The following is a 13,488-nucleotide window of genomic DNA, read 5'->3' on the forward strand; positions in this document are numbered from 1 at the left end:
GTGTGTGTGTGTGTGTGTACACAGTCAGGCATGGGGGTTGAGGCTAAAAGACTGTTTTGTTGTCTTGCTTTCATTCATTGGGGCAGGACGCAGAGAGTGAAGGACGGATAGAAAGGAAAAGAGGAGGCGGGGGCTCAGGAGAGGTGGAGTGGGTTAGTCAATTAGGTGAGATAAAAGTCGGTTTGACCTTCAGCACTCCTTCCACCCCTGCCGAGTCGCCTCCTGTGCCCTCCTCTCCTCTCCTCTTCCTCCTTCCTCCTCTCCTCTCCCTCCTTCCTCCTCCCATCCCCGTGGCGAATCGGTGAGCTTGGATTCCCGCGGCTACTGTCTGAGGAGGCAATAATGATGTTTTGGAACACAAAGGCATTTCACGCTCAGACGAGCGCCTGATTTGGTGTGAAAGAGAGAGAGCAGGGCTGCCAGCCAAACTCTCTCTTTGACCCTCTTCTCTACTTCTCTCCTCAGCCGCTTCACTCCCTCACAAGACCTGACAGTGCAGGCAGCAGCTGGGGCTCTCAGCTCTCCCCCCTGCCCCTCTACTTCTCCGTCATTCCTCCTTTTCCTCCCCGTCTCCCTCCCCCCTGCTTCTCCCACCACATCCTCGGGCTCTGGGCTGTGATCCCAGCTGTCAGTATTGTTCAGTGTTTGACCTCAGAGGGAGGAGGGTGTGTTTGTGTGAGGCCTTGTGTAGTGGGAGAGGTGGTGTTCACCGCCTTGTAGACGGCAGCAGCTTGTTGAGGTGGTGTAAACCGAGACACTGAAGAAACTGTCCCATCTGTTGAAGACTCCAATAGGGCCAGAAATCTCTATTGATTAGGTCACAGAGTGCTATTGATTTTTACCTATTGATGGCTCAGTTTCATTCACTGACACTTGAGTTTTTGGTGCCAAGCATCAATGCTAAGGCAGCATTTTACTAGTGCTGATCAATCACGATTATTAATCATGATTGCTCATTAGCCTTTTGGGAGGGAGGCGTTTCTAAAAAGCATCACATATTTACAAATACATTCTAGGATATGGTGTCCTTTTGGATCAGCATAAAATCTGTTTTCCTGCTGTGAGTCTGTTGAGAAAAGTGCAAATCACGTCACATTTTCACTCACTATAACCACTACTATTGCCATTGCTAAAAAGTGCACCAAAATATGAACAATTACGTTACGTGAAACGGGTGATTTAACATCACCGCTCAGTTTACATACCGTTTCGCAACAAAACAAAATGCTGAAGGAGCGTACCTACGTTTTTTTTTCATGTTGGTTTTGAGCTGTGTGCATCCCCGCTAACCTGGAAATCTTTTTTAACCGTAAATGAATAAAGTTTGTCGGGGGAATACATAGTCTCCTGCAACGCGGAGTCAAAGCCAGAGGGACCTCAAAGCTTCCCAGAGGGAAGCTAACGTTAGCTTCTTGTCTCACCTGGGGTCTGGTAAACAGTAAACGCATCAAATTCAATACCCATAACGCTTTTTACCAAGGGACTGTAGCTGTCATATTTCATGGTAAATTAGCTGTTGAGACTTTTGTCGTTGTTTGTCACTCTGCCTGAGGAGAAAATCCTGTAATCGTGCTGTTTATTTGCTTGTCATGACTTTGAGTCGCGAGTGATGACGTCCTGTCACTGTTCCAGTTGCTCGCACTCAAAGGGGAGAGAGAGCAGATGACTTTTCTTGAAGTTCAGTGGAGCAGACGGCTCTGCGGAGTCGTATAACTACGACTTCACGCCATGTTTAAAATACTGAAGGAGCGATTTGGTGAGATAGCGGAAAAACACTCTGATTACAGATTACTCTGTTTTTGTAATTGTTAGGAACCAAAATCGTAATCATGATTTAAAAATATATAAATTATTAATCACACAGCCCTACTTTTGACTCCGTCATGTTAGTTCAACATCTCATCTTTTTAGTCCTAAATCAAAAATGCACTGCTCTGCTTTATGTCTTTTGTCTAGGATATATTGCCAGCTTTAGCCCTACAACACCTCTAAACTGGAAAAAAAATTTCAACTAACCACCCTTTTCTTTCTTTTCCTTGTCGCTAAGCAGCAGCACCTATCCCATAACCATGGTGGTGCCCCTGTGCCCCACACCCCTCACCCTGCCGGCCTCCCCCCCTCTCAGCTAGGCGGTTCAGCTGGTCTCCTGGCTCTATCAGGAGCACTTGGTGCTATTCCTCCCCACATGTTGGGAAAAGAAGATAAAAAGGCCCACATGTCTGGACCAGACTCACACCAATCAGGACCTGAGCACCTGAGAGGTGAACAAACACACTCGACACAACAGAAACACCACTTGAAACAGAAATTGGTGTCTGGCCTGGAATTTGTGAATAACACAATTATCAAATACAATTCACTTTAAAGCCAACATCAATACCATTCAAGTTGCAGTTTTAAAATTATCATTTACTTTATTATTTATTTCCACTATATTCGTCATCATTAATAGTTTTTTCTTTTTCTAAATGGTGGCCTAAATTGTTTGGCCTGCTTCTGTGAGTTTTTCTGCGTGAACTTTAGGTTCTTATTTATAAATGTAATCAAATGTAGATATTTCTCAGTTTTAACTCATTCTGCTTCCTTTCTTATTTTTTCTGCTGTGCTAAACACCAAACCCTATGGCCTCAACCACATGGATGCATTTCCAATGGTAATAGAGCGAGAGCCCAGCACAGTAAGTAGTTCCTCTTTCTTCAGCAATGTTTACTGTTCTGAAAAAACACTCTGTTTATTTTTTTGTCTCAAAGGGTTAGTTTGGTTTTTGGAAATTTGGCTTTGTTCTTAGATGCAATTTGCATTCAGTTTGACTTTAGCTAAGCAGTGAGATTGACTGCTATGTGATCAGTAAGCTCTACCCAAACTGAAGGATAAACAAATGTGAACTGTCCGCTCTGCGTAAAGTACATTTAGTTTCCATTTAGCAGCAAGTATCCAATTGTTTGGATTTGTACTGAAATGTAATGATTTACACTGAAGGAAAATGGTAAAGACCCAAAAAAGAAAAACTAACTTTTTGTCCCTGGTGTGAAATGTTAAGCCAACCATTGAATAATCCCACATAATAGTATTTTATTGAAAATACAGTGTCCAAAGAATCACAGCACATTTATTCACATTACAACTAAGACCTGAAACTTCCACTTATATATCAGGTAAACTGCACCTGTTGTTGAGGCAGGCTCATTTTTCATGTTAATGGTATTACTTTTATTGTTGCTGCAGTGACCCAATTTCCCCTCAGGGAACAATAAAGTTCATCTCAACATGTCATTATGCATAAAAGCCCCTTACTGTTTTTTTTTTTTTACGTGTGCGCGTATGTGTGCGTGTGTGTGTGTGTGTGTGTGTGTCTAGTTCAGTTCTGCCCTAGATCTGCTCTTGACTGTTTTCTCCTCCATATGAGCTTTTTAGCATGGACACTCACTCCTCTAGCCTAGCCTGCATTGTTGTGCCTATTTAACACCTCAGTGAGCAGATTACCCCCTCCTCCCCCTTCCCACTGCCCCTGATCCCGTGCTTAAAGACTCTCATTGTGTTTAATATCACCACCACTGAGAGGGGAGGGCTTGGGAAAAGGAGGGGAGAGAGGGGGGCAGCAGTCATATGACACTGTGTGTGTGTGTGTGTGTGTGTGTGTGACCATGCTAAAGCGAGCAGGGGAGAGACGAAGGCGGGAAATTGCTTATGTTTTGCGGGTCAGTGCTCCTGTGCTCAGCTCACTAAAACCTTTCAATAAAGGGGGGAGGAGGTGGGAGGGAGAGAGGAAGAGGGGAGGGCGTAAAGGAAGGGGCCTTTGGCAGAATACAGATTTTCACCCCCCCCCCCCTGTCTCTTGTCACTCTGTCTTATCCTCCACACTCTCCCTTCATCCTCTCTGTCCTCTAATCTCATCCCCTCCCTTTACCCTTTTTTTTTCTCACCCTCCTCCTGTCTTAGCTATTCCTCCTTCATTTACCCTTTCTCCCCTCAAAGCTCAAGCGCTCGCTCGCTTGATTTGTGCACGCGCATGTGTGTTTGTGTATGTTGATGCACATTTCATTGACAGGCTGAGACTATAATGGACTCAACATGAAGCTTTAATCTATTAACAATAGGATCTGTTGGTCAGGAGGCCAGAGGGGGGTAGCTGTCTGTGTGTAGCTTTGGGACACACACACACACACACACACAGTTTGTCAGAGCCAGGAGAGGGAGCACTGATAGATTTTAAGAGCCTCTTAATGTAATCATCAACTTCAGAGGTGTGCGTTTGTGTGTGGCTGTGACCGGCTTTGGTCAAGTGAGAAAAGAGGTTGCTATTAAAGTGTTTGTGCTGCTACTTTTAACCTATTTGCAAGTAAGAGTCTGTTTTTCTAACCTTGCCTACACATAGCTGAAAAGCTGTTGTAATTACTGGTAGATGGATCTGTTTTGTGATCCCAAGCAGAATGCACACATAACAAAGCACAATCTAAACTATGAATGGCAAAATTGTTTTACATATTTTCTTCCTACACTACCTATCTTTTTCTTTAATAACTCTTCCCTCTGTTCTTCTTTTACTCTTTTCTGCTTTCATCTGCAGAGTAACTCATTGCTTCCAGAAAGTCTTAGGAACTCAGATAAGCGACGCAACGGACCTGAGTTTTCAAATGACACCAAGAAACGCAAGGTGGATGACAAGGACTCTAGCCACTATGTAAGAAATGGTTCTGCTGACTGTGTGTTTGTTCGCTTATGTGAAGTAAAATCATTATTATTTGTCTGTTCATAATAATTTGTCAGTTTGGTATTAATTTCCACTTGAATATTGAATATTTGAATTCTTGAATATTTCCATGCAAGTTCCTTCTAACAGCCTGTTTATCAGCAAACCAAAGGAAAGGAAATTCTCTGACGAGACAGAAGTGCAGATTTTTTTAATGGTGTGCCAACTAATTGTCTTGCTTTGCAGGACAGCGACGGGGAGAAAAGCGATGATAATTTAGTGGTCGATGTCTCAAATGAGGTCAGTATGTTTTGATATTTTGTATTGTTTGTTAATAGTTGGGATGGTGGTGGTTGTTGTTGTTTCCTGTGGGATGGATTTATAAATTAACAGGTGTCACAGTAGTTTTTGGCGGAAGGTTCTTTTTCAAATGAACAACATTATATTCACATTTGTCCATGGGACTGCAATCTTCTGTTCAGGAAAATACCAACATCACTTTTGTGCAGTGCTTTTGTTCTCAGTTAGTTGACTGAATCTTTGTCCCTCCACCAGGATCCAGCCTCCCCTCGTGGCACGCCTCTCCCCTCCCCTAGAGAAAATGGCCTGGATAAAGCCCGTCTTCTGAAGAAAGACCCCTGTAGTCCAGCTTCTACTGCATCATCAGCCAGCTCTTCTTCCCTCAAGTCCAAAGAGATGACAATGGTAGGGATGGTCAAGACACAATTGATTCAGCATACAGTTAGATAGAGCAGGTATACAGATCACTTTATAGTAGGTCCAGTAGTTTCATCTCTTTAAAGTCTCTCTCTCTCTCTCTCTCTCTCTCTCTCTCTCTCTCTCTCTCTCTCTCTCTCTCTCTCTCTCTCTCTCTCTCTCTCTCTCTCTCTCTCTCTCTCTCTCTCTCTCTCTGTCTCTCTCTCTCTCTCTCTCTCTCTCTGGCAGCGAGACAAGGCAGGCACACCTGGACTAAAGTCAAGCACACCCACACCCAGAGGTGACTCCACCCCTGGTCCGAGCTCCACTCCTGGGATCCGACCCAATCTATCAAAACCCCCGTCCATGGAGATACCACATCCAGCCAGTATGTCCAGTAGAAACATTTGTAAATTAATTGTATAATAGGTTACGCTAATCTTTGCCAGAGGACAATACATTGTGTTTCTAAAAACAACTTCATGCATACATTGCCCGCAAACTAAGTTTCAGTTAGAAATCTCTGTTTGCTTAGGCTTGACTTAACTCTTTATTACAGAGAAAGACAGAATACAAACCAAGGGATACTAGAAATGTCAGATGATCATGTGGTAATGATAAGTCTGTTGGGGTATAGGCTTGTGCTCTTAGATATTTATGGGATTTTGAACGTGAAGGCTTTTTAAGTTGTTACCAGCTTTTCATGTATCGTACTGTTTCCTTCCCTCTCCTCCTCAGCTGCAGGTTTGCGAACCCCCATGGCTGTACCAGGCCCATACCCAGGTGCATTTGGTATGTTGCCCCACGCAGCAGGGATGAACGGGGAGCTGGCAGGTGCAGCCGGAGCTGCAGCCTATGCTGCTGGCCTACACAACATGTCACCTCAGATGAGTGTTGCTGCCGCGGCTGCTGTGGCTGCGTACGGCCGTTCACCCATGGTGAGTAGAAAGGGTGTCCTGCCTTTTAGTAAAGTGACATTTCGTGTATGTGTGTTAAAGAAAGCCTCAAATCAGCACAAACCGTTTTCTGTATGTAACATGTTGGTTTTATATATATATATATATATATATATATATATATATATATATATATATACACACACACACATATTACTAATTGTTGATAAACATTGCACATAAAACGTTTGAAATACTTCTCAGGCTCTGTGGAGTTGCATGGTGAATGTATGTTAAGAGAAGAATATTCAGGTCATGCCTTCTGCTTCTGCTGCCTTCATAATAGTTTCTTCTTTGTTGTTCTCCCTGAGGCACTCTGGCAACAGTTGTTTTATGCACAGTGCTCACAAGTCAGCCATGAAATCCCGTAACCTGCCCCAGGCAGATTTACAGCTGTACAACAGCATATTCTCTATATGTCTCCATGATTGACCTTACACTACTCTGAGGACATATTCAGGTGGAGATTTTCTTGCATACTTCCCCTGATTAAACTTTTTAGAAACTTTTGTCTTCCATGTATAATTTGTCAGGAAAGTGACAGTTGCACCAGTTCCAACGGTTGCACCTTGCATATATTTAAATTAAAATCTCTTGTCACACCTTCAATAAACACAGGTGATCTCCGTCTAGCTTAGCGTTTACTTACCTTTGCTGTTGATGAGTGTTGTAAAACAGAAGGGCCTCTGCTGTAAATCACGGTTTGAAAGGAATAAAAGATCAGGAATTAAGTGGTGTGACATCTTTTCATAAGCGCTGTAGATGTTCTACTACAACGTGTCAATAGTTGCACAGCTGTATTTCTCACCTCTGTGTTATAGTATTATACAGTGGGTATGCTGCCGTGCATGACCTTTAATCGCCTCATCACTCTTGGCTGTATTTACATAGTGTTCATTACACTGTTTAAATAGGTTTAGTAGACTCATGTAGAGTGAGAGTGAGAGAGAGATATTTGCTTTGTGCTTATGAGTGTGTGTGTGTGTGTGTGTGTGTTCTGTTCCACTGGTTATTTTTGACTTGTGTGCATTTTGGCAATGCCCATGTGAGTGTTTTCATGTGCTTGTGAAATGTCTGTTTTCTTCTCAAGGTTGGATTTGATCCTCATTCTCATATGAGAGTTCCTGGAATGCCTCCTAGTCTGTCAGGAATCCCAGGTGGCAAACCGTAAGTGTGTTTTGCGGCTGCCTGTATGTTTGAGGACTGATTGCCTGAATTGCCCAATGGAACAACTGATATAAAAAACAATTTCAACAATTTCTCTTCTCAATTTTCCAGTCTCTGTTTTCTGTCTTTCTCTTATTTCATATTTTTGCCGCCATGTTTAACCGTTTCTCCTCCTTCTCCTCCTTCTCCTCCTTCTTTGTCTCATCAGTGCTTATTCTTTTCACGTGGCGGCCGACGGACAGATGCAGCCGGTACCGTTCCCACCGGATGCTTTGGTGGGCCCAGGGATTCCTCGCCACGCCCGTCAGATCAACACACTGAACCATGGAGAGGTGGTGTGCGCTGTTACCATCAGTAACCCCACCCGGCACGTTTACACAGGAGGGAAGGGTTGTGTCAAGGTCTGGGACATTAGTCACCCAGGGAACAAGAGCCCAGTGTCGCAGCTGGACTGTCTGGTGAGTGAGGTGGTGGGGTGGACATACAGTTCAAAGTGTCCTTTTTGGGTGAGAAATGTATATGTTGTATTAACGGTTTATCAAACCTATTAAAACCCAGAACTTTCCACATTCATGGTGCATGCCTGAAAAGAGACAAGAAAGATATGTGTGAAATATTGGTCACCTAGAAGTAATGTGTATATATGCAAAACACAAAATATGTTTTTGTGTGTGTGCCACATCAGAACCGAGACAACTACATCCGCTCCTGTCGTCTCCTTCCGGATGGTCGGACGTTGATTGTGGGAGGTGAGGCAAGCACGCTGTCAATCTGGGATTTGGCCACGCCTACTCCCAGGATTAAGGCAGAGTTAACATCATCAGCACCAGCGTGTTACGCTCTGGCCATCAGCCCGGACTCCAAGGTCTGCTTCTCTTGCTGCAGTGATGGAAACATCGCGGTCTGGGATTTACACAACCAGACGCTCGTTAGGTAAGAAAGACCGTGGTGTACATAGACCAAAAAGCCTTCCCACCACAGTATTGACCTACCTCATCAGCAGATTGATCCTTTATGATTACAACTTAAGTCGCCAAGAGGCACAATATTTAGCAACAACATGTAATAAGAGTGGCTGCTGATGAGAAAAATTGAAAGAACTTCACGTTTTGGTAATTTGGGATGCAGAGCAACTGCCCCCGCAACCTCTGATGCTAGGATGACAGTGCGTCTTTATTTAAACATTTATCTCTTTGTCTAACTCAGAATGAATGTGTGTATCCTGCAGGCAGTTCCAGGGTCACACAGATGGAGCCAGCTGTATTGACATCTCCAATGATGGCACTAAGTTGTGGACCGGAGGCCTCGATAACACAGTCCGCTCCTGGGATCTTAGAGAAGGGCGGCAGCTGCAGCAGCATGACTTTACATCACAGGTACACACTTTTAACAACAGTGGTCATTGGAAAACTTTCTATTAAAAGTAGCATCCCCAGTAAGACATTACATTTTAGCAGCTGGTCCAATGTTATATTTCCTGTCTTTTCTGTCCAGATCTTCTCTCTTGGCTACTGTCCGACAGGAGAGTGGCTCGCTGTGGGAATGGAGAGCAGCAACGTTGAGGTCCTTCACGTCACCAAACCTGACAAATACCAGCTTCATCTACATGAAAGCTGTGTACTCTCCCTGCAGTTTGCCTATTGTGGTAAGCAACCAGCTGTCTTGATCTCGGCCGATTTACTCCTACTTTTACTCTCTTTCCAGTTTTGCCCATTCTAGAGTCTACCTTAGAACCATCACCTTAAAATGATTGGTTAAAATGGGTGCTAGGACTTAGTTCTGCCTTAGTAGGATTGTTTGTAGGATGTAATTTTTTATTAGATAGTACAGCATAGAATATTGTTTTTTTCCATTATGTTCTATAAAGGGTTTTTTCTTTTTCAAAGTGTAATTATGTATTGTCAATGATGTCATTATCTACACTTATGTTTTACCCTGAGATTGCTTATTTTGTGTGTGTTTGTGTGTGTTTCTCTATCCAGGTAAATGGTTTGTGAGCACAGGAAAGGATAACTTACTAAATGCATGGAGAACACCCTATGGAGCCAGCATATTCCAGGTTGGGACAACCGATCACTACATTCACAATTCACTTAGATAATAAGTATTTCCAAAAGCACATCATTGCATCAATGCAATGACTGGAAACCATGACATTATTATGGTGTCCTCAAAAAGAGCATTCTCTGCTGTAGGAATAAAGTTGTAATCACATGCGAAAGTTGCAAACATGTCCACTGTTAGAATATGTAGTGAATTATTGCATCTAGTATTGAAACGCATCCTGTCTCATTTGCTGCATCAGAATGTATCCTTGTGACAGCCTCATCAAACATGTTATAGCTACTATATCTTATTAATCATTCTTATATATTGATTGGAATGAGAGCACTAAACAATTATATTTTCTAAGAGCATAGTTTTCTCACAAAGACTCACAAAAGCAGTAACGTGTTCTTTGTCTTACTTTGTGACTAACTTTTTTTCCTTATTCCTTATATTGTTGTTATCCTTTCTTTCTCTTCAGTCTAAAGAATCATCCTCGGTGTTAAGCTGTGACATATCTGTAGATGACAAATACATCGTCACTGGTTCAGGGGACAAGAAGGCCACTGTTTACGAGGTCATCTACTAAATCTATGGAAAGAAGGCCGGGACATTTGCTCCTCCAACACACCAGATATGTTTCTAGACATTTTCAACTGGAGCAAGAAACAACAAACAAGAGTGACCATGATGGCACGTTCTTATTTCTGTTACATCTGCCGAGGAGACGGAAAGGAGACAAACATTTAATGCATATATCTGTTGTGCCTGTAGAGATGACTCCATTTAAGCGGGGTATTAACTGGAGCAGCTGGATGTTTAATAGGAGAGGACCTATTTGGATGTAGTCTCAACTGCTTGTTGCTACAGACTGCACTGGGATCAGTTCCAGGGACCCGACAATGACTGAACCAAATGGGGCACTGCATTGTTTTGACTGGGACCAGCTCTTCTGGAGAACACAGGACTGAAGATCAGATTTTAAATCATACTTGATTCGGTGTCGGGACCGTGGGCAGAGACCCTAGAACGAACACTCAAACCAGAGATGGAGGACAGTGAATGCAAAACATGTTGGTTTGTTGCAGACAGACAATGCTCACAGTCTGTTGATCTCTCAGCTCCAACTCTTTGACCTTAGAACCTCAGCTTGCTGTTCTGATACGCCTACACTGTTTAAAAAAAAAAAGTACCTTTTCTGTTAACAGTGAGTCCTCGCCTCACTAAACTGCACTGTACTGGTATCTGTCCACCTACATGGTTAGTACACACACAAAATAACAGTTTTAAACACACTGAAGGCCATGTTGACCGGTCTAGCATCATGCTGTTGTTCATTTCTGTGATAGGTTAGTTTGATCCTTATGAAGCAAAGTTGTTATTATAATTCCTACCCATTTCAGATGAAGCCAGAAAGTATTCTTGACTTTGGAGCAACAACTAGCTCACCCAACCAAATAGGTTTCCAGAGCAGGACAGTATACTCTTAATTGTTCTTACAGAGGGCTTAACTCTCAGACGTTTTTCCCTTCTATTTTTTGTGATCATGCTTGTACGATCAATTAGTGAAAACCTGAAGGGTAAAAAGATTTCAGAGATTGCATTTATCATCAATTTCCATTGATCCCCTTTTTCTATGTATCTGTTTCAACAGATTATTTCCCCACTCGTGTTTTTCACATGGATGTACTCCACAGGCAACATAAGCCTTCATGCTGTAATTTCTTCTGTCAACTTTATAGCACTTACACTATAAACTTGGGCCGCAGTGTGTGTCATCAGCTGCACATGTTGACAGAGCCCCGCCTTGACTCACACCATTACTAAATTGACGTGAACATTTTAGAAACTCAGTATTGATAATTGGTCAGCTAGAAAAAGTTTTAGATTTACAAATAGCCTCTTTGATATGGTCTTGTCGAAGCCGAGACTTTGGCCTACTGTTGGTTTTGATGGAGTTCATTTGCCTGTAAGTTTACAGTTCATTTGCCTGGGATCTCTTTTACAGTAAGTTGATTGGTTGAGGTCATAAGGTTAAAAAAAGAATAGCCTCAATAAATTAAGGGGCAACCCCTTAAAGGTGCTCTAAGCAATGTCATGCATTTTTAGGCTACAACATACAGCAAATTATCTCACTATCAGCAAGCTGCCTATCCCCAGAACACACTGTTAAAAACCCGCGGTCTCTGTAGACAGCCCAGGGTCTACAAACGGCAACAAAAACAAACTGTGCCAACCTGCACCATGAAGCATACACACACACAGCGTTCTAGCCAATAACCAACAAGGATGTGAGAATCACAAAAGGGAGGGGACGGGATGAGGAGGAGGGAGGGGCCAGCAGTCTTGTTTTTTTTTTTTATGATACTTTGAACGTAAATAAGAAGTAACGTCACCCAACATCGCTTAGAACATCTTTTAATTTGAAATAAAATAAGTGATTACTGTCCTCACCATTGTAAATTCACCCAGCCCCAGCCTTCATCACTCTTTGAAACACATGATGTCTTACTGTATGGGTGGTTAATCACGCTTCATAACAGGGACCAACTATACTTCTAAAAGATCATGTTGACAAGTAAATTAACCTTGTGTTTAAACAAGTGAATGTCCACTCTACCATATTCACTAAAGAAACATCTTAAAAACAGAATTGCCTTTTTTATTTTTTAAATACTGTTCCTTGTTTCTGCTAATGTTATAAGTGGGACATTTGTGAAATTGCCTTCAAAGTACAACGGTGTCATGTTGTTCTTTCACTTTACAGAACATTTAAGACTACAAGCAATATTCAATTATTTGTCAAGATAGTCTTACAGAGAAAGGGGCAGTTGGATCTTAGCTTCAGGAAGGAGTCAGTCAGTTTCAGCCAATTTAAAGTCATTATTTCATGACCTTGTGCTTAGTTTTAAATCTATTTTTGTCTGTTAAATGTTTGTAAAAATGTATATATGTTTTTTTTTTCTTACAGAACATGCTTTAGAAATAACAAACTGCTTTTGTACGTCTTTTACATGGAACACGCCTAATCAGGAGAAATACTTAATGGTCTTAATGCTTGCTAATCTAAAATGATTGAAATATCTAGACAATAAATGTGTTTTTTGTAACTAGAGTGCGTCATTGACTTTCTGAGTGGGTACAAGAACACACTAGGACCTCACTGATAATAATTATAGATAAATGCGATGGAGGCTCAGAGTTTCGAGAATCAGCCTTGTAAACAGAAGGAGATTTGGATTCCAGACAAAAACTTAGATGGTGAAAGTTAAATAGTACGTAGTCTATATCCTTGTCGTTCCACTTCCGGGTTTGCTCCCATGCCGCAGGAAATTCCAAGGGAATGCAAGTATTTCCTTCCGCCGGAATTTTTTATTCGGTGGATTTACGAGGACTATGGTTAACTGCGCGTCAGATCTCTGCATGGTAAACTGAGACAGCTAGGTAGACTATCTTTAAAATCAGAGTTTTCTCTCACACAACTAATTCACAGCGACTATGCGGGGCTTAACGCCACCCATGGTTATTGTGATTGGTTTAAAGAAATGCCAATAACCAGAGCATGTTTTTCTCCCATCCTAGAATGCTGTGTAGACTAGCCAGACCTTCCTTCGCATCGCAGTGTGGATGGTCTGGAAAAACGGGACTAACTGTGTGCTGGTGATGGCACAGTGGATATGACACATGCCTGTGGGAGATCTGGGTATGATTCCCACTGCAGTACATAAACCAATGTGTCCCTGAGCAAGACACTTAACCCAAATTGCCCCAGAGGCGTGTGGCCTCATATATACAGTGTGTGTACATATATATATATATATATATGTATATGTGTGTATATGTATGTATATGTGTATATGTATGTATATATGTATATGTATATGTATATATATATATATATATATATATATATATATATATATATATATATAT

The 13,488-nt window shown here is 42.1% G+C and overlaps 1 protein-coding gene across 2 annotated transcripts in view; it reads left to right on the forward strand.

The window, feature by feature from the left end:
• The window catches only part of LOC117944366 (transducin-like enhancer protein 1), a 20,508-nt gene extending 9,257 nt beyond the window's left edge, over positions 1–11,251 (forward strand). For both annotated transcript variants that reach the window (XM_034871104.1, XM_034871105.1), the window contains exons 7-20: positions 2,051–2,261; positions 2,661–2,677; positions 4,568–4,681; positions 4,937–4,990; positions 5,246–5,395; positions 5,636–5,774; positions 6,125–6,324; positions 7,433–7,509; positions 7,718–7,967; positions 8,195–8,442; positions 8,738–8,885; positions 9,004–9,154; positions 9,492–9,568; positions 10,037–11,251. In XM_034871104.1, coding sequence (XP_034726995.1) covers positions 2,051–2,261; positions 2,661–2,677; positions 4,568–4,681; positions 4,937–4,990; positions 5,246–5,395; positions 5,636–5,774; positions 6,125–6,324; positions 7,433–7,509; positions 7,718–7,967; positions 8,195–8,442; positions 8,738–8,885; positions 9,004–9,154; positions 9,492–9,568; positions 10,037–10,144 — 1,944 coding nt within the window. In that variant the 3' untranslated portion in view covers positions 10,145–11,251. The remainder of the gene's footprint in view (positions 1–2,050; positions 2,262–2,660; positions 2,678–4,567; positions 4,682–4,936; positions 4,991–5,245; positions 5,396–5,635; positions 5,775–6,124; positions 6,325–7,432; positions 7,510–7,717; positions 7,968–8,194; positions 8,443–8,737; positions 8,886–9,003; positions 9,155–9,491; positions 9,569–10,036) is intronic.
• The last annotated feature ends 2,237 nt before the right edge of the window (positions 11,252–13,488 follow it).

Source organism: Etheostoma cragini, chromosome 5, assembly GCF_013103735.1.
Source record: "Etheostoma cragini isolate CJK2018 chromosome 5, CSU_Ecrag_1.0, whole genome shotgun sequence".
NCBI lineage: Eukaryota > Metazoa > Chordata > Actinopteri > Perciformes > Percidae > Etheostoma > Etheostoma cragini.